The following is a 20,138-nucleotide window of genomic DNA, read 5'->3' as shown; positions in this document are numbered from 1 at the left end:
CACGCTATCAAACTGAGGGTGTGTAAGGGGGGGATGAAGCGAACCTGACATGGCGAGTCAACAGGTCTGGAACTGGGTCCAGAATCCAAGGATTGTCCAGGAAAAAAAAAAGAGGCCCGGGGAAGGGGAACCAAACCGGACGAGGCCAGTAAGGGAACAATGAGGATCAGTTTGCTTCCCAGCAGTTTTGCTTTCTGAATAACCTTGGGAATGAGAGGAAAGGCATGAAAGGCATGCAGGAGAACCAGAGGCCAATCATGAGCAAGTTCATCTCTCGGTGACTCCTGCGGAGGGAGGATGAGGGAGAAGTAGCTGCTGCATTTGGCAGCGACTGGGCTGACAAAGATCGAGCAAGGCTCTCCCCATCTGCAGAAAATCTGTTCTGCGTTTCCCACTTCAGATACCACTAGTGAGACATTAGGATTGCCCGGCTGAGCTTGATGGCTATCACATTGGTCGTCCCTGGAATGTGCGTTGCCACCAGAAAACGCTGGGAAGATATCGCCCATTTCCAAACTTGCATGGCCTCTCGACAGTGGGTAAGATCTGGTTCTCCCATTTGTTGATATACCATACTACAAACATGTTGTCTGAATGTATTGCAATAGTCCCCAGAGGCAGAAGGTCGTGAAATGCTTGCAACGCTAAGAGCACCGCCCTCATCTCTAGAACGCTGATATGCAGGTGAGCCTCGTGATCTTACCATATGCCTTGGACAGTCCTGCCTAAATAATACCCCCCACCCTGTGAGGCATCTGTGGTCAGTGGCAACAGATTGGTGAGGAACAAATGAAGCACCCGTGTCAGCTGACTGGGTAATGTCCACCAAAGGAGACCCTTCTTGCAAGATTCTCTCAGCAGAATGTGATGGGATAATGGAAGGTGCTGAAAGGACCATTGGGATGACAGAAGCCACTGACGAATTCTCATGTGTAACCTGGCTAGTGGCACTAATAGTATGGTGGAAGCCATGGTCCCTAGGAGCTGTAGAATAATCTTGGCTTTGACGTTTCGTAAGGGGAGAAGACGCCAAATTTGAAGAACCAGGTTCTGTGCCCTTTGGGCAGAAAGACGAGCCACCATGTTTACCGTGTATCTCTGCGTCTATAAACATCACAGATTGAGAGGGCAATAAGGCAGATTTTTCCCAATTTACAGAAATTCCCAGCTGGGCACAAAGCTGAATAATAGCGTCCCTGTTCTGAAGGAGTAGATGCCTGGTGGGGGCAGTCAGGAGCCAGTGGTCCAAATACAGAAATGCCTGGAATCCTCGACATCTCAAGTGAGCAGTCACTACTGCCATGCATTTGGTGAACACCCTGGGGACTGTGGTGAGACCAAAGGGCGGATCATGGAACTGGTAACAACTGGCCCCCAGCCGGAAGAGTAGATGACTCCTTGACGCCCTGTCCATTTTTATGTGGTAGTAGGCGTCTTTGAGCACATCCAATTGCCTTTCCCTAACAACGGGAGTAAAGACTGCAGTGTCACCATCTGGAACTTGTCCTTCTTTACTGATTCGTTCAATCTGCTGAGGTCCAGAATGGGCCTCCAGTCCCCTGTACGTTTTGGCACTAAAAAGAATCTGCAGTAAGTTCTGGAGCCTATTTGGTCTGCTAGGACGGTTTGGATGACTCTTTTTGACAGCAACTTGTTGACCTCCACAGTTGCCGGATTCCTGTGATTAGATGGAACATCTGGCATCTTCTTGGGAATAAAAGGTGGAAGAGAAAAAGGGTAAAACCTAACCTCTGGTAATAATTCTTTGTATGCACTTGTCTTGAGTGATACTTAGCCAGGCTTCTGGATACAAAGAAATGAGACCCCCGACTGGCCCCAGAGAAGCAGTCAGACCCCACATCAGGAGCGCTGGTAAGGCCGGCCCAGATAGGAATCGCGACCTCCCTGGTTTTGTGGACCACCTCTGCCTCTAGGGCGACGTCTACCATTACCTCCTCCTCTGAAGGAGGAGTCACCCTGTGCCTCCTGGAAAAACCTCTGGGACTTCTTGAACCGCATCTTACCGCCCCTCTGACACTTAAGGTGTGGTCTAGAGGGAAAAGTAAAACTTACTCCCATGGCAGAGTGTTTTTCCTTCTTGCTCGTACCGGGTGAGTATCTTTTACCTTGGATCCAAACAATGAGGAACCGGCAAAGAGGGCATTGGTAAAGGTAGACAAACGGTCCCACAAAGTTACACAAATGCATCCAGGAATGACGCCTTAGGGAAATTCCTGAACCCGCTGCTCTACTCACTCTATTGGCTGCATATGAAATAAGCTGCATGGAAGACTTGATGATAGAGTTCAAGGTGGACAACTGGGCAAAAACCTTTTAAGGGACTCCTTCAGTAAATGTACCTTGTAAAGAGTCTCCTAAATCTTAAAGGAGATCTCTCTGAAGCCTCGTAAAGTGAGTAAAGTAATTCAGCGATCTAAGGCTAAATGCCGCTGAAGAAAAAAAGATACGCTTCCCGAATCTGTCCATCGTTCGAGACTCCTTATTCGGCGGATGAAGAGAAGTTTCAGCTGGCTCCTTCTTAGTGGCCGCTGCCACCACCATGGCATCTACAGGAACACCTTTAGACAAAAAAATATTTTCCTGGAGGGGCAGAAAGAAACTTGTTCGGTCTCCTGGGGACTGACTCCATGGCATCAAGAGAGTATCCCACACCTTTCGACTAACTAAATCAATCAGTTCGTCAAAAGGTGGAGACACCCAAAAGACAGAAGGTTGAGACCCGAAAACCTTCAGGTACACTGACTCCTCAATCAGAAGGGGTGACAGTAGGCCAGCCGCACCTTTAAGGATTTCCAGGATGTCTAAGAAGGAGACAAAGGACGACTTGAGGGACCCTTCAGACTCCTCAAGGTCAGTGTCGGATGTCAAAGACTCATCCTGGGAGATGACATGCTTCCTCTTACAAGTCTTCTTCTGGGAGGGCTCCTGGGAAGGACATTCCAGGGAGGTCTCTGAAGAGAGGGGGCCACCAGCCGGTGGCTCCCGAGGCTGAGGGTCTCTGGAGGGAGTAGGAGCAGAGACAGAAGTAGGTGCTTTAGGGGGAAGAGTGCCAGTACCTCTGGTAGGAGCCGACGATTGGGACAGCACACATCTCCTCGAATGCCGACCTCTCTGGCTCCAAGGACCTCCCAGGCTCCGGGGAGACAGAGGATGCAGTCTGCTCCAGAGCCACTGACTCTGAGATAGACGTAGGGTCCAAACTTACTCTAGCCAACGCGCAGAGAGGAAGACTCTGAACCGAAGAAGTTCGGTTCCAAGCATCCCTGTCGGGGCCGACCAGGGAGCTTTGGCCCCTAGACACTACAGACGTCACCGAAAGTGTCGGAGCAGAACTCTGCTCCGAAACAGCCACAGGGGGAGCTGGAGCCCAAGGTTCACCAGTGGTACCAAGCACTCCGGCTCAGAAAGACCAGCATGGCTCGGAGGAGGAATGATCACAGAGGGTTGAACGGACTCGAGTGGCTCCGGAACAGACTAGTTCGGAACAATTTAGGCAAAGCAGACTACTTCTAAAGCCTCAGCACTACCCCCTCCACATCATCTTCCGATAAACTCCCGGAAGACCTGAATGACAGAGTAGGAGATCGGGATCTCTGAGGTATAGGAGACTTCAATATCAAGGTGGCCAGTAGAGGGTCCATAGACCGGCTCTGAGAAACAGTCAGTCTCAGCAGTCGGCTCCGAAATTCTTGGAACCAACCCTGCAATAACAATACTGCTCTCAGGTCGGCACAGAGGTCTGTGGAGCCGATGAGACAGTGGACTTTGATTTTGAAATTTTAAGGGGTGGCTCCAAGACACCAGCCGGTGCCAGGAAGGGCCTCTTAAAAGATTTTGACTTTACCTTAGTGGATTTTGAAGATGAGGAACTAGACATATCTTCCTCAATGGAAGGTTTAAGAAGATCTTTTAGGATGAGCTTTTTCTTCTTTCCTGCAACACCCCAGGACTGAAAGCATGGCTAAATAAACAGGTCTCCTGTAAATGGATGGCCCCTAAACAGTAAACGCAGTTACCGTGACCATCCGTTAGACATTTTTTGAGAGCACTTAATACATTTCTTAAAGCCGGGTGGCTTATGATCCTTACTCTCTAGACATTCTGCAGTAGAGGACACATGCACACAGAGAAAAAGAAAAAGGACTAGGTCCTCTAATTTAAACGGGCCTAGCCCTGCAGGAAGGAAAAGACACCACGAGGACTAGGTCCTCCAATTTAAACGGGCCTAGCCCAGGCAATGAAGAGATAAGGTCTTCTAACTGAAGCAGACATAGAAAGTTGGAGAAAGTAGAAAGTATCACACACTCTAACAGTAATCACAGTAATGAGCTGGAATTCGCAAAAACTCAAGCTTATGCCAAGAACAAACAGAACGTAGTTCTGTTAATAATAGCAAATCCAACAATGCTAACAAGCTAATTAACACAGCTAATTAACAAGCAGGAAACCGCCAAAAACGCTAAACTATCCTATTAACACACGCAGTCTAACAGTGCACAAAAGGCGCCTACACTACTAATTCTAGGAATAAACCAGTACACGGGATACCAAACTAAGTTAGAAGGGGCCAAAGGCCAAAAATTGCACCAAATGGCACAAGTAAAAGCCAACTACACTAACTACGCTAACTGATTAACCATAAGCAGTAACAGTTTTAACTATTTTAAACTATTTTAAACTAAACAGAGCCAAGAAATTTGGCAAAAGTGGAAATAAATGCAATCACTTAACCAGAGCCAAAGAGAAGCACAACTGAACTTGACGCAGCAAACTAGATCTGGGGATTGTACTGGTGCACCATGGAATACCTACCTAGCCACGAGCCAACCAGAAGTCTTCCAGCTTGTAAATAGGCAGAGTCTGAGCAGAGGATCAGCTCCGATCCCGTATATAAGAATGAAGGTGAGATAGGACTACAGAACATCATCCCTTTTTATGTTAGTGTTTTGGTCCGTTTTTTTTTTTTTGTTTGTTCCAAAGACCCTGCACTTACTACTCCAGACACTGCTCCAAAGTGAAGTCTCTAGCAAATTTCCCTTATGCAAATCCCAAAACAAGTACATATGGAGCATCAGGGAATGTTCAAGTTGGGACCAAACTGACTTTAGGTACTACAGATTGATTTTTTCCATGTGGAATAAGCCTAGAAGAATCATGGATTCCACGAATCCTAAACAGCCTGAGAAATTCCTTTGCAGAGGACTTGGTTCGAGGGAAAAAATGTAAGGCATGGATTTAGACAGATGTTTTTCCTGTGGAAAAAAAAGCTGTTTGAACTGAATTAACTGGAATACACATCAGAAAAACAATCCCATAAGGAGTCAAGCAAGACTTTCATACATTTTCCCAAATCCCCAGTCTGTGCAGATTACTCATCTAAGCAAGAGACTCCTGACACTATGAAATGACTGCAAAGATGAGCAATTCTAAATAAGCAAAAAATGTATATACAATGCAGTCTGCAGCAGACTATCCCAGGAGCTGGACACTTCATGAATACCCTTGGAGCAGTGGACAGCACAAAGGGTAATACAAAGAAAAGAAAGTGATCCAGCTGCAGTAAACCTCAAAGAAACATGGAAATTCTAGTGACATAGGAATGTAATGAGCATCTTTTAAATCTAGGGTTACTAAAAACAAATGTTGAATGAGTGACAACAGGTTGTGGAGTGACTGGAACTTAACTGGCTGATGTGCTAAGTTTAAAAAAGAAAGATCTAGGAAAGATCTCCCAATGCTGCGGTTTTCCTTGGTTCCAGAAACCATCTTTAATGGAAACCTTTCTGAGAAGGAGGGAGTGTTACAATCCCTCCTTGCTTTAGCAGATGCTTACCGATCTGGAGGATGGGAAATCCCCTAAAAAGGAGGAACAGATTCTGACTGCCATCTGTACCTGATGAACCACTTTAGAACCCATTTGTCTAAGGCTGCCAAAAAACAGAAACGGAGGGACAGATTTTGGAGTATTGGGGTCGGTTTCTGTAGAAAATCGCAGTGTTGGTGTCCATCTGAAGAAATCTAGAATTCTCCCTATAAATACTCCTACTGGTGTCCTGCTACCAAAGATACAGTCTTCATAAGCATCACAAACTGACCCAAAAAAGCTTACTGGTGGAGTTTACAAGCTTGGTGGGAGGAAATATTTTCTTTATCCTGCTTCCCCACTTCTATGCCCTTCAAAATCGTCCTTTTATGTTTTGTGTAGTTTACTTTGCCAGTAGTGTCAACCAGAAGTGGTGGCACTGTCTTAATGCCAAATCATGGACACCCTAGCCTTCAGAGACCACTTTTCCACAATAGCAGGATCCTCCAAGCTGGCCTTAAGTCTCCTTAAAATATTTCTACTTCAGCATTAAAAACACCTCCTACAGGTTTTAAACAATTACCTTAAACGGAGAGTTGAGTTTTTGGTACTGCTCATAGTCAGAGTTCAATATCAAATGAGAGAAAATAAAATGCTGAAATCCTAGAGGAATCTTTATCACAATTAGCAGAAACTTTTTAGTGGTATGTTTAATCAAGTCTATGTCCATCTGTATCTACACACAAGAAAAATAAAGCATTTGTGACAAACAAGAGTACCCCGCTGTTTCAAAGTATTATAAAGTTAAATGCATATTTTTTTTTTTTTTTTTTTTTTTTTTTTTTTTTTTTTTTTAAACGGGACTGTTTACAGCACCATCATCAGACTCACTTCCCTGAAAAAACTGAAGCCAACACATATGATTAAAAGCCCCAAATCACTGCCACACGGATGAAAGGCATACATGCCTTCCACTTTAACAGCACTAAAATTTTTCCAGGAATTTAACTTGCACTAGATGATGAATAATGCCAAATTAAATGCTAAGTTAGCAAAAGGGAAAACTAGAAGTGGGAAGACAAGAAACCATGAGTATTACCACTACTGCTCATTTAAGTGCAAATGCAATTCAAGAGGTGGTCTCCTTGAAAACTAGTGAAAGACTACTTCAAAACATAACATCTTATGCTTGAAGTAGTCAATATGTCAAGACGTTTAAGGAGTTCTCTTAATACTAGAAAAGTTTCCCCTTTGCAAAAGGTCGCATATACATGGGTCTAGGACATATACTCAACTAATCAAATCATCAAAAGTCAAAATCACACACACACAGAACAACGAAACCGGAAACACTCAAACACAGGCAACCGAATATTAGAACACCGAAAACAGAACCGCAAATACGTACAGGTAACACACACACAACACAAACACTCCAAAAATAAATACACCACACACATACACTTAACATAACCATACAACTAACCCTCCACTAAACCATACATACACTACAACCTATCCACTTACCTTAACCCAACCCTAAAGTCCATGACTACCACACACACACACACACACACACACACACACACACACACACACACACACACACACACCTTACCTGCTCCCTAACCCTAAAGTCCCTACCTTAATCCAGTCCGTAACCACTGGTGTACCTATTTGCCATTCTGTTCATTTCGGTAATCTCATATTCGCTTACCTGTGTTTTCGGTTATTTATATAAAAATATATAAATAAAATAAAACAAATACTCAGTTCCAGGCAAGACTTTAAAAAAGAAAGCCTGCATGGTGCCAGTGCTAATCAGTAATGTTCCTTTCAAGCAGCATCAGTGAATGCATTAGTTTTCAAATAAAGCAAATATCATACCTGTGAAAATGAGAACCTCTGTGCAACTTGCCCAACACCTTTTTCACTAAGCCTGCAAATCAAGGAGCTTCTTGGGGCTTTAAGTATCACGTTAGTCAAGTTCTCCACATTGATGCAGTCCTGAAAATGGTTTTGAACATATGAAGTGTGACTAAACATTAAAAGAAAGCTGTAGATTACATTTCCAATCAGAAAATTAACTTGCCTGTGACTCATTTTGGGATAATTCAGATGATGTAAAAGGTCTGATCCTTAAGTAAACTTTGAGGTGTTCTTTAGATTCCAAGTCTGCTCCCTAGTAAAACATAAAAGTTGTTAAACCCAGTTTTTTAGAAATATGCAGAAGGTTATTTTGCAATGAGGACATGTAAGCAAATCTTTCTTATACTTGCTTCATAGTTAAGACTGCACGTCTGGCAGTTAGCACAAAGAATCAATGCTATGAGCTGTTAATGAACTTCTTCCTGTAGCCTAGGGTACAGGGTTTGATTCCTTCCACCTCCATTTCCCTACTAGGCAACTGAGTAAATTACTTAGCCAGACATGCACCCAGGTTTCCTCTAAAATGGGACACATGCCCAGCAGCACACCAGATTAACTAAATGTACAGAATAAAACTGGTAAACATAAAAAGAAAAAAAAAAAACAGATAGACTACATTTTATTTAAATTATGTTTCTGGGTTGTCCAACTAGGTTGAAGCCCACTTTTAGTGGAAGCTCAGGGATAAAAGCTCCAACAAAAACAAACCATACATGATAATACGTATCACTGTGAAACACACACATAAGATCATAGGAGGTTACTAGGCTACTGACCCTAGGGCCCTTACAAGCCTAGCCAAGTTACCCTTCTTTCCACAATCGGCACCTATTATCCCTGTCCACGAGGGACATTGGAGAGACCCCTGTGGTGAATTTGCAGTTACCCATCCAATCATCCAGAGTTTGAAGAGGGCCAATGAGGTGCTCTGCTTGACATGAAGCAAGAGTATGTTCCAAACATGTGGCAACCTCTGGCGACAAATCTGCCCCTCCAGCAAGTTCTATTATGTCATATACCATGTTAAGGCCATTAGAGAGCGAGTAACCCGTGTACCATTTAACTTACAGATATGCAGAATTTCCAATAAAGCAGGGTCAAAGATTGCAGTATTCAAGGCAGAGATTGCCTCTGAGTAGTCTGTATTAAACAGAAAAAGTGACCGTAGATTTCAGCTGCTCCACATAGGACAGATGCTGAAAGACTTAGAATTTTCCTTGTGATGAACATTTGTGGTCTCTCCAACTGCTGCATGTGCTTGGAAAGGCACATACCAAAAGAGTGTTGTACTCAATTATTGCCCTGATGAGAGAAGAGTACAGGGAGGTTATAACTTCTTTTTTTTCTGGAAGCAAAGCCCTTTCTTATGAGATGAGCAATACAGAATATACTTCTTACCACTGTGGAGAAATGGTGATCAAAGGTAAGATTGCCTTCAACCTACATGCTCAGGTTACTCACCACTGACTGTGTACTTAGGGTGTTATTAATGTGGTAGTTATCAGGAATGTCACGCTTACCAAAAGGAATGAGGATAGATTTTTATACATTGAGTTTAAGGCCATGACTTTGGCACCAGTGATTTGCTTGTATAAAACCCACTTGTAGGATGTTGACATCATTTGGAGATTCTATAACCGCTCCGACTTTGCAGTAGTCAGCAAACTTTTTCAGCCACAGACCTTTAGTTTTAGCTTGTACTTTGGAGAAATAGATTCCAAACAATACAGGTCCCAGGACTGATCTCCATCAAACGCCACTGGTTGTAGGTCTGCTGTTGTAGGTGAATTCCCCTATTTTGACTATATGGGTTATATCTGTGAGCCAGTTAGTGACCCATCTAATGATATACAGTTTGATATCCATCTGTGAGAGTTGGTCAATTATGCCCGAGTGGGGGATAGTGTCAAAAGCCTTGGCTAAGTCTAGGTAGGCCATACGCACAGATTTCACCACAAGTGCCTTGGTGACTGTTGAAGTCCATCAGGTTAAACAGGCATGATCTCCCTTTGACAAATCCAAGCTAAGGTCAAGTGTTTGGAGGTTACCAATGTCGGTTAAGGTTCATGAAGATTCTCTCGATGGCCTTGCAGATAAGGCTAATCAGGCTAATAGGTCTGTAGTTCCCAGCGTCAGTGAAAGCACTACCTTTGTACAAGGGGATAATAGGGGCCTTTTTCCATTCATCTGGGACAAAGCCAGTGCTTAGACTATGACTGAGGGAAAAAAAAAAAAAAGTACCCGATGGCATTGCTAACTCTTGTTTGGGACCATGTAGGATACAGCCTGGGATGTTATCAGGTCCCATGGATGCTGTGTTTTTGACCTTAGAGAAGGCATTCTTGACCTGCTCTTTAGATATGCGAGGTAAAGAACAAGTGGTAGGAATGTCTTGGGATAATTGTGGCGGGGAAAGGGGAGTGAAGTTTTCATAGAACCAGTCAGCTAACGGGTTAGCAGTGTCTACAGGCTCGGTATATGTGTCAACTACCAGTTTGACACAAATCTGAGCCTTTCCTTTTAGGTTACAGATTTAAGTAAAGAATGCTTTATGACTGTCCTTAGTTGAGGAAGCTAATTTGGATTCATAGTTAGCTTTGGAGGACTTCACAGAGAATCTTATTTGCGTGTTTAAGCTGAGGAAGGAGGGTTTCCAGTTTGGGGATCACTCTCTCTTATTCTTAGACAACAATTTATTCCTCTTATTGTAAAGCCTGACAGTTGTCCACCAGTCAGGTTTGCTCTTCCTTGAGGAGCTTGTTTTGCTCCAATCACAGTCGATGCAGTTGTTTGGGTGTTTGTATAAAGCATTTGTGTAGAACTCAGCATAGCTGCCAGTCCATCTGAGGGAGGAGGTGCAGTGAAGCTACTAATAATGTTCTAGGAGAATTATACAAAAAAAAAGGCATCACCATCTGTTACGTGTACAGTTACTGTACAGTCACACCAAGTGCTGCCATTTTACACAACCAATTTTTCCACAAAGGAAACATACCTTCCTTTTAAAAGATGTCCACCACTGCCGTAATCTTTCAATTGCAATTAAAACTGCAATTCCAAAGGCATTTGTGTGATGTAGTCAAATGAGGAAAGCAAGCCTTCTCTGTATACCAAAAACCACAGACAACTCAATACAATAAAAATCCCAATACAAGTACAAAATGGCAAAGTACGCCGAACAAAAACAGGAACGCACATAATACAGAAGTTCATATCTACCCACCTATACAAACAGCACAGCAGTCAACAGGGAATGTATTTTCAAACAAACATTTTATGACGATTCCCATATATGGCACAACAAAACAAATACAAAAAAATTATCACAACTGAACCTCAGATGAACAAAGTGCTTGACAATCACACAAAGACAACAGTGACACATTAATGTGATATTAGGGATCACATCCTTCTTAACAAGTACTGTTGGAGCATCTTGAGATTGCACAAGATTTGAATGCTTGTCCTCAAAAAGGCAAGTATCAGTACTAATAACCACATGTATTGGAAGACGTCAGAATGAATTACACACAAAAGGCAAGTATCAGTACTAATAACCACATGTATTGGAAGACGTCAGAATGAATTACACACAAAAGGCAAGTATCAGTACTAATAACCACATGTATTGGAAGACGTCAGAATGAATTACACACAGACTTGCTTCATTGTGGACCATAATACATAGTACTAAGAAATTAAAAACACTGAAGTGTACAAGTACTACAATAATGTAACGCTTCCACTTGTTAGAGAAAGTTGCTCTTCAGCCTATTTTTTTGCTCATGATGCCATAGGTTCATAGGTAGGTACCAGGCTATCGGCCCAAGGGCCTACGTAAGCCTAGCCAACAAGGTAATTTTTTTTAGTCATGATTCCATAAACCAAATTACTACATTAGCATTTTACTTGGATTCTTCCAGCTATATAGCTTCTGAACGTCAATAACGTTTTACTTTTTCTTTTTAAGTCTCTCTGCATACATTCAGGCCAATAAAGCCAAACCCTACGAGCTGTGGACATGCAGGTTTCAGCCATCTTGACCTCATCAGTACAGCATTGCATTTCATCTCCTTAAAGGGTCATGTGCATATATCCCATGGGCCTCCATTACTGGAGGTTTAAGGTATCGAACAGTGAAAACTCTTGCTTGGCTAGATTTTTCTTGCAGTTTTTAGATTGTTAACAGGAATATTTAAAATTGCAGTAATATCAGTTCCAGGTAATAAAACAGATTCTTCTCAGTAAAGCACAGGCAATTCCAAACAGGTTTTATTTTAACAACTTCCCAAAATCTCTCTCTCCAAAACCTTACTCTTCCAGTAACTGTTCCAAGGCTCTGAATTATTTAAACAAAGACATTAATATCTACTTCATGAACATTACATGCATATCATATCCCATACATGGTCAAGCAGAGCACCTTGCTGACCCTCTTAAAGAGAAATCTTGAAGAGTGGATGGGAAACAGAAAATTCACCCCAGGAATAACTCCAGTGGCTCTGCTTGACAGCGGCACTGGGAACTAAGGTCGGGTGGCACGATGCCGGGGTAATCCTATGGCTAGGCTTGTAAAGGCTCCAGGGCCATTAGCCTAGTACACACCTATGAACCTATTACATTATTATTCTTGAGATTTACAGAAATTTTTAGACCCAACATCAAGAGGCGAAGTAAAACTTTTATTCTGAACTTGTGTTGTAACATTTTTTTTCTGTAACAGACTCTTAAATTTCAGATTCTCCCTCAATTCAGGATAAATGTGCCTCCAGCATGGATATTCTTTCAGATCTCTCTAAATGCATTATAATCTTAACCTAGTAGATCTGTATTAGGTCAGTGCCTGCACCAGGGTCTATAAGGGATGTCTTGACTAATGATTCAAATTTTTTTTTTCCAAAAACATTGGTTTACTTGGAGACTTTAAAACCTTTCACACCAGTTGCAGAATTAAAATAAGACTATGAAAAAGCTATCTTCAGAAATGAAGATTTCCCATGCCTGAAAAGAAGGGATTATACCAAGTGTTAGTAACTTCCATCTCTGAAGAGATACATCTGTGAGAAAAAGCAACTCGCATAGAAAATTTACATATTTGACCAAGGTGGAGAAACATTTGTCCCTTTAATCTCCTTGGATAATAACTTATACCTGCTCAAGGCTTGCTTCTGCATTAGAAAAACCCTTTTGACATCTACAATTGAATCATAAATTAAAATGACAACTCACTCCTCAAAATTAGTGGAATCCACGTATAGAAATCACTGGAATCAATAGTAACATATCAGACTCAACTGAACAATCATTATGTCTAGTAACATTTCATATGTAACCTAATGCCAATTGTTCAATAGTTTCCTCCTATTCAGTCAAAGCCACACACACACACACACACACACACACACACACACACACACACACACACACACACACACACACTAGCAAATATAAGCAAACCAAATTTTCACTGCTGTCTTAAGATGATAACGGAGGGAATAAGGAAAAGGTTGCGCATACTGGAAAAAACGAATGAGTAGAATATAGGGGCAGCTACTATACGCATAGAGTAAGAAATATATCCTGTAGTGGGTTACATCTGTTTAATACGGGGGGGGTCACTTCTGACACTGGAAGAGGAGACAGCCAGCTCCATCTAATAAAGGGTAATGAAACGATACTGCATCTGGTGCCCTTTCCCATTCGCAGACGCTGTCGTTAGTTTTGCTATGGCTAAAACAAGCAGTAGGAAGTAAATTCCTCATTACAGCTCATTTCATTACAATTCTGCCTTTCAATAGTACACACAAGTGTACAGCAAACAGAATTTTATTAGTTCTCTTACACAGTCCTCTACATAGCAAACTAATGCACTGCTCCCGGTTACGTCAGAATATCGATGTTCCAACATTCAAGCAATTAACAGTACGTTATGGTGCCAATGTGATAAGCCTAATGCACCCGCTTAAAAAGGCTTTCTGTAGATGTACTTAAAGATACAAGTTTCACTCCACCTACCACAAGTATCAACAGGCCTGTCATTTGGTGAATCTCTCTTTTGTCACTCATTTTACAACAAATTTAACAACTTTATATTTTTTCCTAGCCGACAAACTCAGCAAATACCTTAGTTATACACGTGATGTGTTCTTAAAAACTTAAAATACTGTCTATTCAGAAAAGATTTTGACACAATCCAAGTTTCACTTGTTCAGATTTGCACATTTTTTTGAGAACCTGATGTTTGCTTTTGCTTCATAGCTACCTGTTCGTGTAGCGGGTAGAACAAGTCTATCCAGGCAAGTGTTTTATCTTGGGTAAAAAAGAGAAATACAAAAGTGGTAAAATTTAAAGATAAAATTCAAAATCAGGCCAGAATACTCATCTGAAACTGGCAAACTGGAGCACTTGCAAAACTGTGCTGATTTAAGATAGGTATAATAGAATCGGTATCAAAAGAAATAATATTTCTGTAAAACCCTAAAGATGTAGCCACTCCTTCACCTCTCTGCCAGAAGCATAATCTAAGGTGTATAGACAACTATCAAGTTTCAGAAATGTTCAATAAAAATGTGAAACCATCGAGACAAATTATACATCAAATAAAATCTGCAAAGATGAATCAGTAGTTTGCAAACAGGTCTTTTGAAAACAGAGATCACAGTAAGGAGTCACAGAATACACTTGGAGAAGATGAGCTCCCTCTGAGCAAGGCTGTAAGTCTTGACATCAGAGTCACCCATAGGCATCTGAGGCAGTGACGGAGCTGGCATGAGACCTGACGACTCCCTACCAGTTCTTTTCTTCTAGTTCCTTCCCTCTCGCGTCACCAAGGGACAGGTAACTGCTCCATGGCCAAGAAAAAAAAAAAAACCATGACAGACTGGTAGCAGAGTCTGAGAATGTCTAAACTTTCTAACAGAAATAAGGATACTGAAGGTAAAAAATGAAATATTTCGTAAAAAAACAATACCCTGCGCATAACAATAAAATTCCAAAAAAAATGTAGAAAAAATGTTCACCGTCTTGTCACACAAAAACCCAAGAAAAACTCCTCCACCCCTCAAAAACTGAAGTCCAGTACTAGAGCTAAATATCAGTCCGTATTAAACCCAATACCATGCTCATATAGGTGGTCAAAACTACCCAACTAAACTGGTAAAACTACACTACCAATAGTGCACAAGCACAGAAATTCCTGGACTCTGTCAATACTTGAAAAAAAAAAAAGCTCCCTTTCACCCAAGGCACCTTTAGAAATTTAACAAACTACCTGTTCCTAAATGTTACACTGGCAAGATTCAAATTTATTTAACATTTGTTAACTGGGATAGTCCGACAGGGTGAGAGCCCATTTTCAGTGGAGGCCTGGGGAGAAAAGCTTCAGAATTACAATTTACTTAAATATTATAAAGGAATAAATACATTGGTGTGGTAAGAGAAATATAAATGTACAACTGGCATCTTAGGAACAGCAATAACAAAGAAGTCAAACAGCAGAGAACCAAACCAGGAAGTAAATGCACACACAGCCAGGAAATGGAACAGCTTGTTGTAAGTTCACCAAGGCAGATTCAGTAAATCCAGGTAGCAAGCAATTCAAATAATTCCTTTATTCAGAACCACAGAATAAACACAGCGCTTTCGCTCAGAGGAATTCTGAGCTTTATCAAGTGACACCATGCTGTTGAATCAGGTGTCTTATATACCTTGAAAATCCTAGGTTAATTAGAAAGCACTACCAATTAACATTTTAAAGAGACTGTGCACTATTCCACATGCTTAAAAATTCCTTTAAAACAAAATATATAAAAAATATAATAGATTGCTTAAAATAATGCATTAATGCATCTGTCACTACTAAAATGCTAATAGCTTAAAAATAAACAAAACATTGTGCACTGTTACCATAGTGTTTAACTTTGTAATAAAATTTGCTTTGTGCAAAAAGTTGCACTTCTTTTGAAAATTGGGATAAGATGGAGTGACTTGACGTACCAACTGTTGTTCGTGTAAGTGTTATATAAGGCTAATGCCTAGTATGGGTAAGACAATATTTTACTTTTCTTGGTCTTGTTGACAACCCTGCTGGAAAAAGAACACTATATCTTAACCAAGTTAAACTATGCTGTACAATAGGTCTTTCCTTAACATAGACTTTGTATAGTGTAGCATTAAGTGAAAATCATGCCCATGTGTATGAGTACTTGCCATAAGTAATTGTGTGGGGAATGTAAAACTAAAGTCTTGCCCTTCTTAGTTTCAATAGCGGCTTGATACTGATCAAACCGTTAAGCCCAGGGGGTCTCCCAGCATCTAACTTAATGCTACACTATACAAAGTCTATGTTAAGGAAAGACCTATTGTACAGCATAGTTTAACTTGGTTAAGATATAGTGCTCTTTTTCCAGCAGGGTTGTCAACAAGACCAAGAAAAGTAAAATATTGTCTTACCCATACTAGGCATTAGCCTTATATAACACTTACACGAACAACAGTTGGTACGTCAAGTCACTCCATCTTATCCAAATTTTCAAAAGAAGTGCAACTTTTTGCACAAAGCAAATTTTATTACAAAGTTAAACACTATGGTAACAGTGCACAATGTTTTGTTTATTTTTAAGCTATTAGCATTTTTAGTAGTGACAGATGCATTAATGCATTATTTTAAGCAATCTATTATATTTTTTTATATATTTTGTTTTAAAGGAATTTTTAAGCATGTGGAATAGTGCACAGTCTCTTTAAAATGTTAATTGGTAGTGCTTTCTAATTAACCTAGGATTTTCAAGGTATATAAGACACCTGATTCAACAGCATGGTGTCACTTGATAAAGCTCAGAATTCCTCTGAGCGAAAGCGCTTGTGTGTTATTAGTCTGTGGTTCTGAATAAAGGAATTATTTGAATTCGTTTGGTGCCTACCTGGATTTACTGAATCTGCCTTGGTGAACTTACAACAAGCTGTTCCATTTCCTGGCTGTGTGTGCAACAGCAATAACAAATATGAATAATTAATAGTACACTAACAGAAATAATCATCATACAAATCTGTTGGAGGCATGATTTTTTTCTATTGCATAGAAGATATTCAAGATAAAAAAATTAGAGTTGTATAAATAAGAGGAGAAAGGAGTTAGAAGAAAGGGATACATAAGGAATGAAAGTACAGATTTAAGGTTAGATAAGACGACATATAGGGGAAGATTAGCCAGGGTTGATACAGGAGCAGATCCATTTGCTATATAGATGGATTTTAGGTGCTTCTTAAATGGAGTTTTGTCTGCGATGCTTAAAATATATTGGTGAATGTTGTTCCAGATTTTAGAAATGCAGTGGGAAGAGAGGGAATTTTTGCTTTTGGAGACTTGTATGAGGTTTTTGTGAATAGAACGGAGTGGACAAGGAGTTGCATATTGTTGAAGTTGTTCTTGTAAGGCAAGGATTCTATCAGAGTGGTATACCAAATTGTGGGTAAAAGTGAGTTGGGTATAGCTCAGATATTGGGAAAGTTCTAACCACTTTGTCATAAGGAGAAGCAATGATGTGAGTTGTGAAAGGAGTTAGTGGCAAATTTGGCTATTTTGTTATAGCAGGATTAAAGTTTGGCAAGTTCTGTTTTGCTAAAAGTGGTACAGATAGAAGTATAAAACAGACTAGATAAAAGGCGACTTCTAGAGATAACTAATCTGGCTTGGTTGGTAAGAAATGGCTTAAATGCAGTAAAACAGGAGCAAAGTCTGATATGTGTTTGTTTAATGGATTGAGATGTGAATATCAAATTTCAATTTATCAATGGTAACACCTAGTAGCTTAGTTTGAAAAGTGGTATTTAAGAGTGTGTTAGAGCAATGTATGTGGAAAGAGGCGATATGGATGAATTGGTGAGGAGAAAAAGCATTAGCTTTGTTTGGGTTCAAAATAAGATTATATTCATTTAGCAAAGATTCAACTTATAGAAAGGATTGTTGTGTGATATCCTGTAGCTATGAAAGGGAGGATGCATTTAACATAAGGGTCGAATCATCAGCTTATTGAATAACTGAGGCTAGAGGAGTAGATTTATACAAGCGATTAGTGAATATGTTAAAAGGAAGGGTCCTAATATGGGACCTTGTGGGACTCCAATATTAACAGGGAGTAGAGATGATAGCTCGTTTGCGTTTAGTTAGCTAACTGTGGAACCAACCTAGGGTAGGCTGGCTGATATTTAAAGTGCTTAGCTCTGACAATGTCTGGTGTGAGACTGTCAAATGCCTTAGACAGATCAAGAAAGATAGCAGAAACAAATTTGTTTTGGTCTCTGTAATAATTTATGGTGCTGGTAAAGCTTAGAAGGCCAGTTGTAGTGCTATGATGGGGGTGAAAAACAGGTTGAGAATGGAATGAAAGGTTGATAGGAGGTGATAAAAAATGCATATTTTTGAGAGAGGTAAAAGGATAGCAATTGATCTACAGTTTGTGAGTTCCGTGGAGTTCCCACCTTTATGCAGGAGAGTAATGCAAGAGATTTCCAACAGAAGAGGGACATAGTTTTCAGAGACAGAGCGATTGATAAAGGACTAATATGGGGTATGTGATAACTTCAGCAGCTGTTTTGAGAAATTCAGATGGTAGCTCATCAGCAGCAAGGCTAGTAGATTTGAGTTTAAGAAGTTTGCAAACAGTGCGAGTTGGACCAGGTTGTAAGGAAAAAGCACTAGTGAGAAAATCAATGATTGGGACCTGGGGTGATGCATTCGGATTATATTTAATGAGAGCGTAGAAAGTTTATGAAGTAAGAATTAAACTGTGTAGCTATGTTATCCACTGAGAAGGATGCGAGAAAATCAATGGTTGGGACCTGGGGTAATGCATTCGGATTATATTTAATGAGAGAGCGTAGAAAGTTTATGAAGTAAGAATTAAACTGTGTAGCTATGTTATCCACTGAGAAGGATGCGAGAAAAATCAATGGTTGGGACCTGGGGTGATGCATTCGGATTATATTTAATGAGAGCGTATAAAGTTTCTGAACAAGAAGGATGTGAGAAAATCAATGGTTGGGACCTGGGGTGATGCATTCCGATTATATTTAATGAGAGAGCGTACAAAGTTTATGACGTAAGAATTAAACTGTGTAGCTATGTTATCCACTGAGAAGGATGCGAGAAAATCAATGGCTGGGACCTGGGGTGATGCATTCCGATTATATTTAATGAGAGCGTATAAAGTTTATGACGCAAGAATTAAACTGTGTAGCTATGTTATCCACTGAGAAGGATGCAGTGGGTATAGGTGTGGTAGTGTTGCCAGGTTGAAGAAATGTAATGGTGAACCAAATTGTTTTGGTGTTTCTGTGGTGCCTTTATGTAGTACATTTATCATCTGCTTTATTTGGGATTTAGCTTTATTTCTAAGCTGTTTGTAGAGGTTTTAAGTTATCATGGTTTCTTAACCATGCCTTGTCCATTTATTTCATAACACCTTGTGTCATTTGATAGCCAGGGTGAATGGAGCATTTTTTATTCTAGCAGTTATACAAGGGGCTAAGCTATAAGGATTTACAGGAAGGTAGTATTAAAATGTTTAACACCAGCAGGTAGTGGTAATATTTTAGGGGATACCAATTTGTTGGCGAAGGGAGTGAAATGCTTAAGTAGTACATTTTGTTTTATTACAGGCTAAATCAGTAGACTGATAGTCTAGGTGGATTTAGATTATGTCTAAGCAAAAAAGTAGGATACTGCAGGGAAGACATCCTGCTTGGGAGAATGAAGGATAGTTGTTGGTGAGGATCCTATCAAGAATTGTCTGTTAGGTGCTTTATCTATTCTGGCAGGAGTTTGTACCAATTGGAAAAAGCTATGTAGGTTTATAAAGTTAGATGGGTTATTGTTGTCATAGGTGGTCCAGTCTGTATTAAGGTCTCCTATTATGATAACTTCCTGATGATAGGTTAAAGATGGCCAGTGGAGAATTTCAACTGTTGTTGAATTTTCATCTGGGGGAATATAGAGGGCTATAATGATCAAGGATTTATTTTTATGAATGTTTAGTTCACTGAGAAGTATTTCAGAATTGCTAAATGAAGAAAGATTAATATCAATAGGTTTTGATGCCAAGTTTTGATTGAACATTACGGCTACACCACCTCCATGTTAATTTTGACGATCAAAACAATATAAGTTGTATGTAGGGGGTAAGATTTCATGGTTTTTGATATGTGGCCTGAGCCAGGTTTCATTCAGAATGGTAAAGTTAGGGGAATATAAATCTTGTATAGCATGTGGATCATGGATTTTACTTAGCATGTGGATCATGGATTTTACTTAGCATGTGGATCATGGATTTTACTTAGCATGTGGATCATGGATTTTACTTAGCATGTGGATCATGGATTTTACTTA

At 40.4% G+C, this 20,138-nt stretch overlaps 1 protein-coding gene across 5 annotated transcripts in view; it reads right to left on the bottom strand.

The window, feature by feature from the left end:
- Positions 1-20,138, bottom strand: part of KIF20B (kinesin family member 20B) — a 1,912,547-nt gene that overhangs the window by 1,803,666 nt on the left and 88,743 nt on the right. For all 5 annotated transcript variants that reach the window (XM_044056921.1, XM_044056924.1, XM_044056926.1 and 2 more), the window contains exons 3-4: positions 7,917-8,006; positions 7,712-7,831 (exon numbers count right to left, since the gene is read on the bottom strand). In XM_044056921.1, the coding sequence (XP_043912856.1) occupies positions 7,712-7,831; positions 7,917-8,006 (210 nt within the window). The remainder of the gene's footprint in view (positions 1-7,711; positions 7,832-7,916; positions 8,007-20,138) is intronic.

Source organism: Protopterus annectens, chromosome 14.part0, assembly GCF_019279795.1.
Source record: "Protopterus annectens isolate FY-2018-M chromosome 14.part0, PAN1.0, whole genome shotgun sequence".
In the NCBI taxonomy this organism is placed as follows: Eukaryota; Metazoa; Chordata; order Ceratodontiformes; family Protopteridae; genus Protopterus; species Protopterus annectens.
The sequence above is the reverse complement of the archived record's forward strand: the minus strand, read 5'-3'. Positions and strand labels throughout refer to the sequence as shown.